We start from the raw sequence: 18,636 nt of genomic DNA on the forward strand, positions 1-18,636 counted from the left end.
CAAGGACCAAATTCTACTTACACCTGTGTGACCACTTTGGCAGGTAGAGCTTTTGTTATTGAGGATGCACAAGAAGGAAAGACCCTTGCTTGACTTGCAGCACCTTGGCTGTCTGCAGGACTGACAGTTGGAAAATACATCTTTTTACTTGAGCACATTGGATCTGCAGTCCCTGAGTGGGAAACACGTGGAACCCCCACTGTGCCACTTTCACAGCCTCTTTTCAAAGTAGAACTGCACTTTGATCCTTTTTGGAGCTCTTCCCTGCATTCCTTTCAGTTTGTCAGTTGCGGATGGAACTCCTTCCATATTGCAACAATAAAGAGAAATGTCCAGGGCTAAATTTTCAAACAGGCCTCTAAAATCATGTGTGCATCTGTCAGTCCATGCAAAGCCCCCATTTAAGCATGCACACAAAAACTACAGAAGCTTTGAATATTAGGCAGACATAGCCAGATTTTATTTATTGGAATATATTTGCAAAGACCATTTTTATTTGTAAAAATAAATAATCTTCAGATTAACAAGGAATATACAGTACATTCTATAAAATTGGCTGCCACGTCTAGATACCTAGAAATTTGGGGCAATGAAAGATAAGTTAACTCTGCCTGACTGTATGGACAAGAAGCAGGCAGTGGGCACAATCAGAACAAATCATCTTGCAGTAAATATGAGTTTGACTCTTTAACTGTGTGTTAAATAAACTGCACAAATAGACAGACACTGCAGATCACTCTCATTTTAAGACTTGATTCTTCAATCATAGCTCTCAAGCTATCGAGACTCAAATGTTGGAAGCAATGTGTGACAAAGACCCAAAATGAGGGGGACTGAAAAAGCGTTCATACAAGAAGCTTAAAATGTTGGGGTTTGATTCCCGAGTGTCAATAACTTTCTATAGTCTCAATTTCAAGATTCTTTATTTCTGAGGTAAACAATTTTCAACAAAGTATCAGAGGGGTAGCCGTGTTAGTCTGAATCTGTAAAAAGCAACAGAGGGTCCTGTGGCACCTTTAACACTAACAGAAGTATTGGAGCATAAGCTTTCGTGGGTGAATGCCCACTTCATCAGACGCAAGTAATGGAAATTTCCAGAGGCAGGTATAAATCAGTATGGAGATAACGAGGTTAGTTCAATCAGGGAGGGTGAGGTGCTCTGCTAGCAGCTGAGGTGTGAACACCAAGGGAGGAGAAACTGCTTCTGTAGTTGGATAGCCATTCACAGTCTTTGTTTAATCCTGATCTGATGGTGTCAAATTTGCAAATGAACTGGAGCTCAGCAGTTTCTCTTTGGAGTCTGGTCCTGAAGTTTTTTTTGCTGTAAGAGGGCTACCTTTACATCTGCTATTGTGTGGCCAGGGAGGTTGAAGTGTTCTCCTACAGGTTTTTGTATATTGCCATTCCTGATATCTGACTTGTGTCCATTTATCCTCTTGCGTAGTGACTGTCCAGTTTGGCCAATGTACATAGCAGAGGGGCATTGCTGGCACATGATGGCATATATAACATTGGTGGACGTGCAGGTGAATGAGCCGGTGATGTTGTAGCTGATCTGGTTAGGTCCTATGATGGTGTTGCTGGTGTAGATATGTGGGCAGAGTTGGCATCGAGGTTTGTTGCATGGGTTGGTTCCTGAGTTAGAGTTGTTATGGTGCGGTGCGTGGTTGCTGGTGAGAATATGCTTAAGGTTGGCGGGTTGTCTGTGGGCGAGGACTGGCCTGCCTCCCCAGGTCTGTGAAAGTGAGGGATCATTGTCCAGGATGGGTTGTAGATCACTGATGATGCGTTGGAGAGGTTTAAGCTGAGGACTGTAGGTGATGGCCAGTGGAGTTCTGTTGGTTTCTTTTTTGGGCCTGTCTTGTAGCAGGAGGCTTCTGGGTACACGTCTGGCTCTGTTGATTTGTTTCTTTATTTCCTTGTGTGGGTATCGTAGTTTTGAGAATGCTTGGTGAAGATCTTGTAGGTGTTGGTCTCTGTCTGAGGGGTTGGAGCAGATGCGGTTGTACCTCAGCGCTTGGCTGTAGACGATGGATCGTGTGGTGTGTCCGGGGTGGAAGCTGGAGGCATGAAGGTAGGTGTAGCAGTCGGTGGGTTTTCGGTGGAAGCATTCTATGTATAGGTCCAGACTGTCATTTCGACCCTCAGGAGGAGTCCATGTGGAGTTCTTCTTCCTGTGTTGTTGGTGGGAGGGTATCTGTGTATCAGTGAGCTGTTCAGTGTTATCTTGAAAGTATTCTTTGAGTCGGAGGCGGCGAAAGTAGGCTTCCAGATCACTGCAGAACTGTATCATGTTTGTGGGGGTGCTGGGGCAAAAAGAGAGTCCCCCGAGATAGGACAGACTCTTCTGCTGGGTTGAGTGTGTAGCTGGATAAATTGACGATATTGCTGGGTGAGTTAGGGGTACCCCTGTTGTGGCCCCATGTGGCAGGTAGGATTTTAGACAGCTTACGGTCCTTTTTCCTTTGTAGAGAGGTGAAGTGTGTAATGTAGATCTCCTGTCTTATTTTAGTAAAGTCCATTTGTGTGGAGGGTTGGTTATTTATGAAAGTCTCCAGGTTGGAGAGCTCTTTCTTGATGTTTTTCTGTTTGCTGTATAGGATGCTGATCAGGTGGTTCCTCAGTTTCTTTGATAGTGTACGGCATAATCTCTCACTGTGGTCTGTGCAGTATGTAGATAGCAATGGATTTTTCACCTTCAGTCCATTTGGTATGAGGGTGAAATGACAGTCTGGACCTATACATAGAATGCTTCCGCCGACGTGCACAGGGAGAAATTGTGGAAAAACAACATCGCCTGCCTCATAACCTAAGTCGTACAGAACGCAATGCCATCCACAGCCTCAGAAACAACCCTGACATTATAATCAAAGAGGCTGATAAAGGAGGTGCTGTTGTCATCATGAACAGGTCTGACTACCAGAAGGAGGCTGCCAGACAACTCTCCAATACCAAATTCTACAGGCCACTTTCCTCAGCTCCCACTGAGGAATACACTAAGAAACTGCACCATCTACTCAGGACACTCCATACACTAACAAAGGAACAAATCAACATACCCTTAGAGCCCCGACCGGGGTTATTCTATCTACTACCCAAGATCCACAAACCTGGAAATCCTGGACGCCCCACCATCTCGGGCATTGGCACTCTCACTGAAGGACTGTCTGGATATGTGGACTCCCTACTCAGACCCTACGCCACCAGCACTCCCAGCTATCTCCGTGACACCACAGATTTCCTGAGAAAACTACAATGCATTGGTGACCTCCCAGAAAACACCATCCTAGTCACCATGGATGTAGAGGCTCTCTACACAAACATCCCACACACAGATGGAATACAAGCTGTCAGGAACAGTATCCCTGATGATGACACAGCACAACTTGTTGCTGAGCTCTGTGACTTTATCCTCACGCACAATTATTTCAAATTTGGTGACAATATATACCTCCAGACCAGTGGCACCGCTATGGGCACCCGCATGGCCCCACAATATGCCAACATCTTTATGGCTGACCTGGAACAACGCTTCCTCAGCTCTCGTCCACTCACGCCCCTTCTTTACCTACGCTACATTGATGACATCTTCATCATCTGGATCCATGGGAAGGAGACCCTGGAAGAATTCCACCATGATTTCAACAGCTTCCACCCCACCATCAACCTCAGCCTGGACCAATCTACACGGGAGGTCCACTTCCTAGACACCACAGTACAAATAAGCGATGGCCACGTTAACACCAACCTATACCGAAAACCCACCGACTGCTACACCTACCTTCATGCCTCCAGCTTCCACCCCGGACACACCACACGATCCATCGTCTACAGCCAAGCGCTGAGGTACAACCGCATCTGCTCCAACCCCTCAGACAGAGACCAACACCTACAAGATCTTCACCAAGCATTCTCAAAACTACGATACCCACACAAGGAAATAAAGAAACAAATCAACAGAGCCAGACGTGTACCCAGAAGCCTCCTGCTACAAGACAGGCCCAAAAAAGAAACCAACAGAACTCCACTGGCCATCACCTACAGTCCTCAGCTTAAACCTCTCCAACGCATCATCAGTGATCTACAACCCATCCTGGACAATGATCCCTCACTTTCACAGACCTGGGGAGGCAGGCCAGTCCTCGCCCACAGACAACCCGCCAACCTTAAGCATATTCTCACCAGCAACCACGCACCGCACCATAACAACTCTAACTCAGGAACCCAACCCATGCAACAAACCTCGATGCCAACTCTGCCCACATATCTACACCAGCAACACCATCATAGGACCTAACCAGATCAGCTACAACATCACCGGCTCATTCACCTGCATGTCCACCAATGTTATATATGCCATCATATGCCAGCAATGCCCCTCTGCTGGATAGTCACTACGCAAGAGGATAAATGGACACAAGTCAGATATCAGGAATGGCAATATACAAACACCTGTAGGAGAACACTTCAACCTCCCTGGCCACACAATAGCAGATGTAAAGGTAGCCATCTTACAGCAAAAAAACTTCAGGACCAGACTCCAAAGAGAAACTGCTGAGCTCCAGTTCATTTGCAAATTTGACACCATCAGATCAGGATTAAACAAAGACTGTGAATGGCTATCCAACTACAGAAGCAGTTTCTCCTCCCTTGGTGTTCACACCTCAACTGCTAGCAGAGCACCCCACCCTCCCTGATTGAACTAACCTCGTTATCTCCATACTGATTTATACCTGCCTCTGGAAATTTCCATTACTTGCGTCTGATGAAGTGGGCATTCACCCACGAAAGCTTATGCTCCAATACTTCTGTTAGTGTTAAAGGTGCCACAGAACCCTCTGTTGCAATTTTCAACAAAGCTAGGAGACACCAAATCTGGAGGTATCGTCAGGACTAAAATGAGTGACAACTTTCAAAGTAAAGGATACTTGAGACATATGTCTGCAGCCCGATCCAGAATAGCACTGATGCAAGTAATCCCAATGGGACTTTATGTGTAAATCAATGCTACTTCATATGAATAAGGGATGCAGAACTAAGGCCTTACAGTCTATTTGTGTAAGATGACAGCAGAAGCAGATGGGCTCTGCCTATTGTTTGCAAACATGAAAGTAAGAAGAAAGTGAGGCTGCCTGAGACCCCTCCCCCTTTGGTATATGTGTGGGTGCACCGTATATAAATATATAAAGCTTAAATTAAAGTTCTTTTCATAGCATACAAACAGAGAAGTTAGATAAAATATATCATACTCCAGCTGGAAGGCTGCCGTGTAACACTACTTTATTTCTCAGAACACACAAGAACTCCAAAACAGAGAGAAACAAAACTGGCTGCTCCCTAAGCAGAGAGGTACAGCTCATCTCACCTTACTCTAGCTGGCAGTCTGCACACTGACTCTGCTGAATGCTCCCATTCTTTGCTGCAGAGCCCACTAGTCTGCATGTGGGACTAGGGACAGACAGACAAACACACACCCACTGCTCTTAACACAATAGCTTGCAGTTCCAACACAGTCCTCGGGACACCATAAAGCTCAGGGCCAAATTCAGTCCTAGTTGAAGGAAGTACAACTCAAATTGCTATATTGTATTTTATAGGTTAAGGGGATAAAAAACTGGCTTGCGGTCCAATCTTTAATCAAAACAATGTTTTTGGTATAAGCATAACAGATGCACTTTGGATGTGGTTTGGAAATTGGGGCAGGTAAAAAAGGTAAAATCTGGATGCACCTATTCTAGGGCCTGTTTGATGGGCCAGTGCACAATGCCCAGGGGTTTTTGTTGCTGAGGAAATATTCTGCCTCTTGTATTTGAAGATCATTTTCAATATTGTTGTTCTGAGCAGTCTTTGAGAGGAAGGGAGGCCTGGCAGCACAAGGTGAGAAAGAATGATTTGAAATAAAATATCTAGAAGTGGAGACATTTGAACAAATGTGGAAGAGGACACAGTAAAGACATTTAAAACTGGACTGGACAAAACATTTGAGAATATGTGGTAGGGGGAATGGAGAACAATTCCTCATTGTCTGAGAGGAGACCAAGACAACCTAATAAGTCTTTTCCACCTCTAATTTCTATGAGTGTGAACTTTTAAGATGTGAAATGAGACTCTGACTTGATGAGCTTCTTGAAATTCTTGGCTCAGTTGAATCCTAGAGACCTTTGCTCCTGATCCAGCCTGCAGAGTAGTTACAAGTATTTTGTTTCCTTCTGGCCTACATGACTGTTGGCATTAAAGCCTCTGTCTGTCTCTGAGAGGCAGGGCTGCTTCTGGGGGGACTATTCAGCAGAGGAACCAGGGAATTTGTCAGTGGTAGGAGGCTTTGAAAAAATATCATCTCAAATTAATATTGTGGTTGCATTTGTAAATGGGAAGATCAGAGGCACCGCTCCACTGCTCCATACGAAATGTCACAAATAGATAGGAGTGAGCTTCCCCTGAATGCAGGTCCTTATCAGCCATCTTGGGGTAAAAGTGTCTTACAGTATATCATTCTGCATGTGAAAGGTGGTGAGCTCTTGCGATGCCTTGCGACCAACTCAACAGCTATTCTTTTAGACTTACAGGAGGTGGAGTTCTGAAGGACGAGGTGGAAGAAGAGGCCATGATGCTCCCATGATTGCATACGATGCTCTTTTAGGATGTGGTGGTGACTGGACAGAACTTTGCAATCGAGCAATGTTCCATGGGGGTGAGTAATCCTGTTGTTCCTTTATAATGTCAAGTATTTGAATCCCCTAGAGTTTAAATGGCAAAATGGTCATTGTTGTATGCGATGCAACCTTTAAGTCACGAAAAAGGCATCTCAGCAGTAAATCTGCTGACTAAGTCAAATCTGCCATATTGCCTATTATTGATTCCTTATCAATTTCACACGATCAGTGTTGTTATTATGTCAATAGCACCTGCCATTCAAGACTCAGAAAGTGCTTTACAAACATTGGTGAATTAAGCCTCACAACATGCTTGTGAAGTAGATTAAGGATATCTATGTATACGGTTCACTTTATCACCACTTATATACAGCAACCTCTGTCTGGGACGGCTGCTATAGAACCACACACAGAAAAACAACACAAGTGTATAAGATGGGGGAAGAAAAAGAATACTGAATGCAATTAAAACTGCAGGGAGTTTTCAGGCAGGTACTGTAGTATGTAATTACTTGAGCAGTAGTTTGTCTGGGACACTGGTTTAACATCCTTACTCTTATAAAAACCACCATGTGGTCTTTAAAGGAACACAAGTGGTTAATATCTTTGTGTTGCATCTCATGCCAAAGATAGCTCCTTCAACATCACTGTGCCCTGCCCCCTACCCTCATGCGGAATCACCAACACTGCAGATTCAGCCCAGCAGGATGCCATCAACAATCAACCTAGGCATTCCATGGAGACTCCCTGTCTAAGGTGCTGACCCAGCCCATCCCTACTTAGCTTTGTGAGAGTTAACGGGATCTCAACACAAGATACTATGGATACATACACACAGCCATTATGTGATTTTTAATTATTAATTACAATAATAAGATATATTCCCTGCCCTAAAGATCTCGCAATCTAGTGGTTTCTTCTGTAGCTACTCTTCCTTTCTAGCCCTGGGTTAACTGCAATGGTTTGTTGCACCCTGAGAGCCTTATTGTAAAGGACAGTGTGGCTTTATAAATGCTTATGGTGCTTTAGAGAATAGAACTTGTCTAAATTTTTAAAATTTCCTATCAAAATGTACTCCATGAACTGATTGCTGCTGACCTTTCTGGAGATGGTCAGTAGCCAATATAAATTGTGAGTTTGAGTCTCCAGCCCTTGCTTGCTCTTCAGTTGCCTATGATGTAACACTGAGCATATGGCTGCATATATTTGTTGACAAAACTAGAAGTAAAGGGTCAATACTAGCTACATTACTATTAGACAGATGGGATTTTGAGATTTCCTCCAATGCTCCCCACTCCCGTTCTCCATCCATTGTATTGTAGTTTAAATAAATTACCAAAATAATTGAAACCAGCATGATTATTTTGCATTATTTTATCAAATAAAATATGCAGAATTTTAAAATAGTGTGCAGAATTTTTAATTTGTTGGTGCAGAATTCCCCCAGGAGTACGTTATGCAGTATGACCCGTTACTGCTGGCAAAGGTGGAGGCTTGACATTCCAGTTGGTTGGTGAATTCCCTAGAGCTACTGTTCTGAGAGTCTCTTTGGCACACCACATATAAGTAAAAATCTCTGCCGTAGTGGCTTAAAGCTTCCTTCTCTGTGTAGTGATATATCTGCAAAGGAGAGTGCATTTTTCACGACAACAGAACTGCACACAATTGTGTTTAATTTTACAGGTGAGAGTGCAGCCACTGGATCTATTGCCGGCTGCTTATATGGATTGCTTTATGGCCTGAACAAGGTTCCCAAAGGCTTGTACCAGGATCTTGAACTGAGGGAGAGGCTAGAATACTTGGGCGAGTCTCTTTACCGACGATCCACAGAGGAAAAGTAAAGCAGTTTCTGCCATTTTTCTCTTTCTATAAAGACTCTGTCAAACACTGTAGATAACTGACTAATTATAATAACACTGTTCTAGGCTGGTGAGGTTTAGTTCTAAAAGGCTATGTGTATAAGTGCGGTTAGCTGAGTCATTCAGGAGTAACTGGACACTATAAATGTTCAGTTTTTCACAGATGCAGGGACTTTGAGTATCGAACTTGCTCTTAAAGTACAATTCAGGTCAGTGAGATTATTTTAAATAAAAAATATATAAATAACTAAACCCCTCTTATTATCAAAATTCTGCCTACCTTACTAATGCCACCCCTAAACGCTATTATCAGTAGTCTCTTGTACACATATATAATTAGTTTTCAAAACTAATGCTTTTTTGCCGAACTAATAGTATGATCCTTTTGTGAGGATGTTTAGTTCTCTGTAGATTTTAAACTTTTGACAATTCTTCCACCTCCCTCTTTCCTCCTCCTCACATCTAATGTCTCTGTAATACTTGCAACCCTAATGTGTCACAGATTATTCATTAATGAAATGTTAACCCTTTGTCAGCACTATGGTGTATATGTATTGTTATGTGAGAAGCTTCCAGAAAGGAAAGGCCAACACTAGCAACACTTCCAAGGTACAGCGAAGCATCATTGTGTTTAACATTTCTGCATTATTATGGTTTTTTTCACTCTAGACTCTTCAAAACTCTTTAAAAAAGTTAACTGGCTGAAATATTTGTAAATAAATTAATCTTATGCTCGTCATAAGCATCATTTCTTCATTTTTAGATCGTACTTATATGTTGCTGTATCAGTATCAGAATTTTTGGCTGAGGCCATTAAAGAGTTGTAGTACGTCACCAGCCAGGCTATGATGTGTTTCATGTGACTGAGATTTCCCTCACAAAGAGGCCTGGAGAGAAAACAGTTACTTTGGCTTTTAAAACAGAAAACCAACTAACTATATGGCTAAGTTAAAAATTAGTATCTGATCTGAATAAAACTAACAGTAGAATTTAGTGAATCATATTCTGATCTGTAATACTGGCATAAATCTGGAATAACTCCCATTAGTGGAATTATACTAATATTAATTCTGGAGTACTTGAGAGCAGAATTTAGCCCCATATGATTGATTCCACGTTTTAGCACAAAGATTCTTAAACTATGGTCCACAGAGAACATTCTAATGGTCCACAAAGAGCTGACTGGTCACGTGGTCCTGTTTTCTCCTCTCTATTTCCACCTGCTGACTTGCATTTAAAAAGGCAGCTAAAAATACATAAATACTTTCCTATTGCTTTTCCATATAAGTAATTGCCATCGGGATGTTATATGATAGAAAGGGGAGCAGGTGATCCATGTCATTGTGATTAGTAGGGGAGATGGTCCACATGCCAATCTCTTTATTAAAATGTGGGCTACACAATGAACAACATTGAGTTCTTGTTTTAGCATGCTCTCTCTTTGCATCTTTGCTATGTGCTGCTTTCTCATTTTGAGCATATGTTAACATTTAAACAAAGAAGTATATTTGTTTGTAACGTATGACTTTATATAAGAAAACATCAAGACTTTCTGAAAACGTTCTTTCTAGTTTATGATGCCTCTAGCATTCCCCATAATAAATTCCGCAATTAAGAAGAGAGAAGACTGTAGCTCTCATAAGGTACGATTTTCTCTTGTGCATCTAACTTTTCCTTTACCCAGGAAAAAATCTCCAGTGGAAAAGAAATCATCATTCCACAAAGACAGCATGCCTCATCATTAGACTTTGAAAGGTTGAACTAAACATATGGTTGCTGTGTTTTTTAAGGCCTGGTCCCCACTAAGCCCCCACTTCGGACTAAGGTACCCAAATTCAGCTACGTTAATAACGTAGCTGAATTCGAAGTACCTTAGTCCGAACTTACCGCGGGTCCAGACGCGGCAGGCAGGCTCCCCCGTCGATGCCGCGTACTCCTCTCGCTGATCTGGAGTACCGGCGTCGACGGCGAGCACTTCCGGGATTGATCCGGGATCGATTTATCGCGTCTAAACCAGACGCGATAAATCGATCCCAGAACATCGATTGCCTGCCGCCGGACCCTCCGGTAAGTGTAGACGTACCCTTAGTTAACAATTGTCAATATTGTTCTTCTAGATTGTACCAAAGCTATCCCATTATTCACCTTACCTTACATTCATGACCAAACTTAATTTCAGAGACAGAAGAGCAAATCTAATTTTACAAAGATGGTTCACATAGACAGAAGCTATAAAGTAGGCAAATACTAACAAAACATTGTTTCCACAGTTATAGGGGAAAATAGGCCATTGGCCACCACTTTATTAAAGACGTAACAAGGTTTAAACATCAGCGTGAATAAGAGTAACCACTACTGCAAAGGAACACTGTTGTTGCTTTCCCTTACTGTAGGCTATTCCTTGAACCAAATTACATGCAAAGCCAGGTGACCTCAAGATACTACGTGTGGTCCCAAGACTAAAACAGCCTTTTTGCCCCCCTGTCATGGCCGTCTGACTCAAACCAACATTCAACTAACACTAAGGCCAGGTCTACACTAACCCCCCCACTTCGGACTAATGTACGCAAATTCAGCTACGTTAATAACGTAGCTGAATTCGAAGTACCTTAGTCCGAAGTTACCGCGGTCCAGACGCGGCAGGAAGGCTCCCCCGTCGATGCTGCGTACTCCGCTCGCCGAGCTGGAGTACCAGCGTCGAAGGCGAGCACTTCCGGGATCGATCCGGGGCACTTCCGGGATCGATCCGGGATCGATTTATCGCGTCTTAACCAGACGCGATAAATCGAACTCAGAAAACCGATTGCTTACATCCGGACCCGGATGTAAGTGAAGACGTACCCCAAGTTAGAGCTGCTGATAGTCAACTCCTGGAAACTTCTATAAGTGGGCTTATCTTGTGGTACAGAGTAACCTTCATTTCCCAGTAACCAATCACCAACCACCTTTCCCAACAAACTTTGAACCAGCGTTACTATTGAAGCCTCTCTCCACTCGATGTATTAAAACTTGCTAGCACTAAGAAAAAGGTGCTGAAACAAGAGCCAACTCACTGAGTACTCCTGACCAGACAATAACTTAACATTACCCAGTATAGAGAAAAGAAAATACAACCGGCTAGTGCAAATAGGATGCAAATAACCTAATTTATCAGAACTTAAATCACAGGTAGCCGTTACAAACCATATGGCCAGGCCTGTCTGTCTGAACATTGCTGTGTGAGCAGGTAGGAAAAGCTTTCTAATAGGGGCAAGTGGGCATGAGAACCAGCATAGCTCCTGCCAAGTGTTCTCTCTCCCCCACCTATAGCCACCTTCAGCCAGGCAGTGGGAGTTTTATGTGGGTCAATGGGGTGACCAATCATGCAGCTCATAGTAAAACAACTTGTCCTGATTGGCTGCCCAGGCTGAAGCTATTGTAGCCCTCACTTGATGACCCTGGCTAGGGTGGCTAGGGCTGCCTACTGTGTAGGGGGTGAAGAATGGAACAGTGTAGTGGGAAATACTTGTCATGCAAAGGCGCTAAGTAGAAGCCTTCTTTAGTTAGGATGACAGTTTCACTCTGTCTAATGCAGATTTACGTGGCCTCTTAAAAGCTGAGCACCTCTTCGAGAAAATGAAACCATTTGTACCCCTGCAGTCCTGCCATGTCAGCAAGGCGGCATGGGGGGAACCTGCACTGCCCCTGTTCTGCACTCCCTGCTTGGCTAGTCCTCTCTGAGATACATTGGCATAATAATGCCTAAATGGAAACCCAAGTAGTTGAGGGCCAAGAATTAGTTTGTTTCTTTTTACAAAAGGTTTTGACAAAATCTACTGTGAATATTTCGTGAAAGTTCTGTGTTGTTGTTGTTAACAACCCCTGGATACACTGTTGTTGTTGTTAATGCAAGCCTTCCCTTGCAGCGCTGGCAAACCATGGTGCTCCTACTGCATGCTAGCCAGCGAGACTGAATGGCTTAGTATGGGCTGAAGAGCACTAAGAAGGGCAACGCCCAGCACCCACCTACTGATGGTAAAAAGGAGAGCTCCCCAAGCCTCTAAAGTGTATGTTTGTTGGAAACTACCCTCCCTCTGCAGGACTGCATAGGCACTACTGCTGGTCTAGGGCTCCAGAAACCCCCACAATCCCAGAACAGAGGCAAGAAGGGGCCAGGATCCAGGGGTTGTTCATCGGGTTAGTAAACATATTTGTATGAGCTCCCTCTCCCCGGCCTACCTCCAGCAGCTCTTCCTGCTCAGGTGCTGAACGCATCTCCTCTGCCCCCATAGGCACAGGGTCTGACCGTTCTCAGGTCTGTGACATTACAGTGTCTGCTACGAAGGCTTTCACTGGGCTAACCCAGTCACTGGGATTAGATTGCATTTCTGCCTGCTAGTGTATCAGGCTTTTGGTACTCAGATAGTACAGAGATGAGTGTCACAGAAGTGCCTGTGAATAAATAAGAGAGACGAGGTGGGGGAGGTAATATCTTTTATTGGACCAACTTCTGTTGGTGAGAGAGACAAGCTTTCGCGCTTACACAGAGCTCTTCTTCAGGTCCGGGAAAGGTAATCAGTGTGTCACAGCTAAAGACCAGGTGGAACAGATAGTTAAGCATAAGGAGTTAACTCATGTTGCAAGAAACCTTACACACAACTATATACAAAAAACCCTCACATCACCACACTTACCACCACAGATCCAGCAACCACCCCAAACACACCTAGAAATCTGGTCTCTACAGCCAGGCACTCAAATACCACAGAATATGCTCTGAGGAGAAAGTCCAAGATATACACTTTAACACACATAAAACCGCCTTCACCATATAAGGATACTCCACCAGAGAACTAGATCACATCATGGAATGGGTCATCCTAATTTCCCGAGAGAACCTGCTTCAATACAGAAAAAAAGTCCACTGACCATGCACCCCTAGCTGTCACCTATCACCTCACGCTGGAAGCCATATGAGGTATCATCAAACAATTACAACCCAAACTTGATGGGGATCACATCTTGAGAGAAAACTTTACCAAACCCCCTTTTCTGGCCTTCAAACAACCCCCCAACTTTGCCAAACTCATCATCAGAAGCAAGCTTCCCACAGACCAGGACACACCAACTCAGAGCGGCACCACACCCTGCCAGAACAGATGCAAAACCCGTAGCCATATTTCCACTGCTACAATGTTCAATATCCCCCATAGGAACCTTTCAAGATCCAGGGGTCCTACACGTATCTATTCAACATGTGGTATACCTCATCTAGTGCATCAAATGCCCTAGCAATCACTATAGGGATGAAACCAGACAATCTCTACACTCTCAAATAAACTCATACAGAAAAATGATAAAAGACAAAAACATTACCCATGAGTGAACTCTTGTCATAAAATAATAACTCCATATCTGACCTCTCAGTCTACGTCCTCAAAGGAAACTGGCACAACACCTTCAAGAGGCGAGCCTGGGAGCCTAAATTCATAACTCTGATAGACACCAGAAATCATGGATACAGTAGAGATACTAGTATATATCTTGTTTCAGAGGGGTAGCTGTGTTAGTCTGTATCCACAAAAACAACGAGGAGTCTGGTGGCAATGTAAAGACTAACAGATTTATTTGGGCATAAGCTTTCATGGGTAAAAAACCCACTTCTTCAGATGCATGGAGTGAAAATTACAGATACAAGCATAAATATACTGACACATGAAGTATATGTCTTATTACAACAATCTGTAAACTATTAACTCACCTTTGTCCTATGACTGCAGAGGTGTTAATTGCCCACTTCATTTTGAATGGTTTCTTGCAATGTGTTAACTCCTTATGCTTAGCAATCTGTTTCACCTTGTATTTAGCTGCAACGTTCTGAGTACCTTTCCCAGACCTGAAGAAGAGCTCTGTGTAGCTCGAAAGCTCACCAACACAAGTTGATCCAATAAAAACTACTACTTCACCCACCTTGTGTCGTTCCTGTCCTGGGACCAACATAGCTATAACACCACTGCAAACAACTATGCATAAATAAGTAAATTGCCTGCTTGCCTCTTGAAAATATATTATTGCTGAGTGGGTGGGGTTCATTTAAAATAAGCAAATGAACAAAATCTTTTGAAACTGGTCTTAGATCACCTGGACATACATGTGATCAGCCCATTCTGACATTTAAAATCATGTAGTTAGGACAAAAATATCCAGAAAATAGCTTATCTAGATCTCCTAAGGCAGATGGCAGCATAATTTTAAAAAATGGCTTTTGGGGGGCGGGAAGAGAAGCCTGGTACAATAGAACCTCAGAGTTACAAACACCAGGGTTACGAACTGACCAGTCAATCACACACCTCATTTGGAACTGAAAGTATGCAATCAGGCAGCAGCAGACACACACACACAGAGAAACACAGTACAGTACTGTGTTAAACATAAATTACTAAAAAATAAATAAAGGGAAAGCAGCATTTTTCTTCTGCATAGTAAAATTTCAAAACTGTATTAAGTCAATGTTCAGTTATAAACTTTTGAAAAAACAACCGTGGCATTTTGTTCAGAGTTATGAACAACCTCCATTCCCGAGGTGTTCATGACTCTGACGTTCTACTGTATGCATTAGTGCTGCCCACTGCCATGGGGGAGTTCCAGGTTCCAGTTCCAGAATGCTATTACCTCATTCCCTGGCCTAGCTCATAGCCTGGGGTAGTGCCTTGCACTTCTCAACAGAGAACCCTCTGACTGTTTATGAAATGGTGTTAACAGACTCCCACTATGCACAACAACCCTAAGGGACCATTCTGCCCAGTTTCTCTCAGCTATAATGACAGGTGGTTACAGTCCAAGGAGTGAAGGACAGGCGTTGGGATAATATTAGGGATGAAATCTTGACCCCATTGGTATCCAGGTCAAAACTCCCATTCAATGTGGTCAAGATTTCCCTGCAGGACTTCGTGCAGTAGACTCTCCCTTAGGAAATGCATTGGGGGGTTTTAATGCTGTGACAATAGTATCAGCATTCCCCCATGTCCCCACACATCTGTGTTTATTTTAGAGAAATAACTTCATATAGAGAACCCAGGATTTATATTTCATGGTACATGGTCATCTGAGAGAGCAGATTTTTTCACAAATACATTGTAATGCTCGTTTGTGGGTGAGATCATCTTGGAAAAACTTCAGATGCCCTGAATAGGTAGAGTAGCTCTTGTTCATCTTCTGTTACTAGCTGATAAATATAGACCAGACATTCTGATATAGGACATACACAAAATAATGTTGTGTACCTATAAAACAGTGTAATATTTCTGAAAATGCACCCTAATGAAAATACTCTAAAATACATCCTATTGATTTGACTTATGGGTAAACCCTCAACAGAGATCACTACTGTTTCTTTTACCACCTAATGATCATTGTGTCATAGTCCTCAACTGATTGATTAATTCTATTTTAACGAACTCCAAACCAATAACAAGAGGATCTGATCCTGTTCCGATTGCAGTCAATTGGGGTTTTGCTATTGATGTTAGTGGAAGCCAGGTGAGTCCATACTTTATTATATGTTTATGGGAATGTCCACAGTATGGTAGGCACTTTTTAGAGAGAATAAGGAACAGCCCCTACCCTGGCAAGCTTGCAGCCAGAGGTCAGATAGACAGAAAAATAGGGCAGGGCTAGAGCAAGTGGGAGAGAGTTTCTTTTTTCCCTTAATTCTCACAAAAAATTTCAAACTAAACTGGTAACAATCAATTCAAATGTCATGATAACAGAGTTTTCAAAATTATAAATCCATCAGAGCTCTTGATTGAAATACATTGAACATTTGGCTTTCTCTGCCCATTGCAATCCAAAAAAATATGCTTTTAAAAGAGTGACTTTACTTAAGCTCCTCCTGCCTTAAATGCCCTTATCCATAATAGGAGGGGGAACTGCAATCTAATGATAGCCAATGAGGGCATCCTTCTGAAATTAACACCAGTTGTAACAAATATGACATCAGAACTGGCTTTATTATATTTCTGTCCTTGTGTGTGTTACTGCTTACGTGAAGGGGTATTTAATCTGTGTTACCATGCACTGTGTATGTGGAGGGCACCTGTGCTATGGTGAAATGTAGTCATTCACAGTTGAAACCCAGAGCCTAGTTGTTTGTTATACAGACATCAGCCAGTTGTTAAAATCTGTTTTGGTCTTTTAAAATACCCAGAAGGTCATTATAAATAGAACCTATTAGATCCATCAGCTTAATCCCATGCTGTTGTATGTAATTTTTAAGTGCCTTCTCTTCTGTATACTTGAAATGTAGCCATCTGAAAGCCAGATTTTGCCACCCTTTTTGACAATGAGCAGTACCATAATCTGCAGGTAGCCCTATTAAAATCACTACATAGGTTTGGTTTTAATTTCCCATTGAAATCAATGGTGTACAAACCTGCTGTCAGTAAGAGTGGCAGGATCTGGCCCTATAAGAATAGAGTTATGAAGACTGATACTACATAAAATCTTAACAGTTTTGCAACCTCTCTTCATTCTATTTATGCACCTTATTAGTGCACATCGGGTTTAGTTTACAGAATTTGTTGTCCCGCTTCTGCTCATAAATGAGGAGGACATAAAAATGAATACGCGGAATCTTTGCCTGGTGTGTTGGCTGGACTCCATCCACAACACTATTTTACTGCACAGTGAAGTAATCCATTTTCTCATGGGTGCTAGAAAGCTGACACCTCTTGCGGTTTTTTCCAGAGCACTGTCTTATGTTATTGACTTCACTCTGCAGCTTTTGCACTAAGTTCTGTATTTTATTTAGTAACCAATCAGCACCATTTTTTAAATCCTCGACTCTCTGAAGGCCTAATTCTCCAAACTGAACTGTAGAGACAGCATGCCAGATTTCCTGCTCCAGGTTAAATACTGAAAGGGTGCAGTAGTCAAGTGGCATTGCCATGGCTGTCATTATATAAAATGCGCTCTCTCTAGTTCTGTCCTACTTGTCATTGGTGTGATCCTTTTGGAAAATAGATTTAAGGGGGTATTTCCCACATGCCAAATGTCCCAGATTAGATTAGACTCCTCGTTAACTGGAAAGGTTCCTGCTCATTTCTAAATTGTATCTACAGTGAAACCTGAGTCTGGGGCTGATCTACACTTTTCAGCCTTCAGATTTTGTTTTTATGTTAAGCCAGAGGCACAGCTGTATTTCCATACTGAGTGTATTCTCATCTTCTTTATTGTTTAGCAGGAGTGGCAATGTTTGGTAACATTTGTGTATCAGGGGACAATAGAATTTAAAGAACGTGAGGAATGGCACAGATGAGCTTTGTTCACCATTCTTAGTGTTGTTTATTCTCATGAGTATTTCCCAGTTACTGTCCAGTGCTACCCAAATGCTTAAACAAGTGTGACAAAACACAGGAGAAATTGCAGGCTGCACAATGTAGGATTGTTATTAAAAACCTGCATACACACACCACAAGATGCTTCATGAGGCTTCTAAAATATTGTGCATGTTGTTAACAGGCAACTAACTATGACCCAGTTAAGAACTGTAAGTTAAGATATTCTGTTTAATGCACTATACATGTAATTAAAAAGAATAAGATTAGAAGAAAGTTACTGGTTGTGGATCTTGTCAGTACAGCTGTAGGGACTTCCACAGACCAATTTCTACTTGTGTATTTGTGTATAATACTAAGTTTATCTTGATTTAAGTTGTAAAACAAGTTTTAGAAGATTTCTGTTATAAAAGAAAGGATCTGTTACTAAATAAAATAAAAGTAATACAGAGTAAGGAAGTAGAGGCAATACTGATGACTTCAAAAGAGCATTCATTTTCTTTTATACAGCACTAAATGTACAAAGTTTTGCGATGATAAGCTGCTGATAGATCCCATGGTGCTGAAGAAGAAGCTAAATAGGATGGCAACAGAACCAGGGGCTTTTGCTGTCCTCAGCAGCCTGCTGCTTTACATCACAGACCTCGCGGCCTGCGACCCACAGATGCCGAGGAAGAAGGCAAAATGGGCAGAAGGCAAAGGAAACAAGGTGATTTATAATCCTGAATGCCAAAGTGCAAACAAGAGCAAGCGCCCCACAAGATTCCAGCTTTTGCAGTCCAAGTTCATGAACAACAATCGTGAACCTTA

The 18,636-nt window shown here is 42.5% G+C and overlaps 1 protein-coding gene across 1 annotated transcript in view; it reads left to right on the forward strand.

The window, feature by feature from the left end:
• Positions 1-8,494, forward strand: part of ADPRHL1 (ADP-ribosylhydrolase like 1) — a 33,492-nt gene extending 24,998 nt beyond the window's left edge. Inside the window, exons 6-7 of the mRNA XM_065421265.1 lie at positions 6,559-6,691; positions 8,337-8,494. Coding sequence (XP_065277337.1) covers positions 6,559-6,691; positions 8,337-8,494 — 291 coding nt within the window. The remainder of the gene's footprint in view (positions 1-6,558; positions 6,692-8,336) is intronic.
• Positions 8,495-18,636: the final 10,142 nt, after the last annotated feature.

Source organism: Emys orbicularis, chromosome 1, assembly GCF_028017835.1.
Source record: "Emys orbicularis isolate rEmyOrb1 chromosome 1, rEmyOrb1.hap1, whole genome shotgun sequence".
NCBI lineage: Eukaryota > Metazoa > Chordata > Testudines > Emydidae > Emys > Emys orbicularis.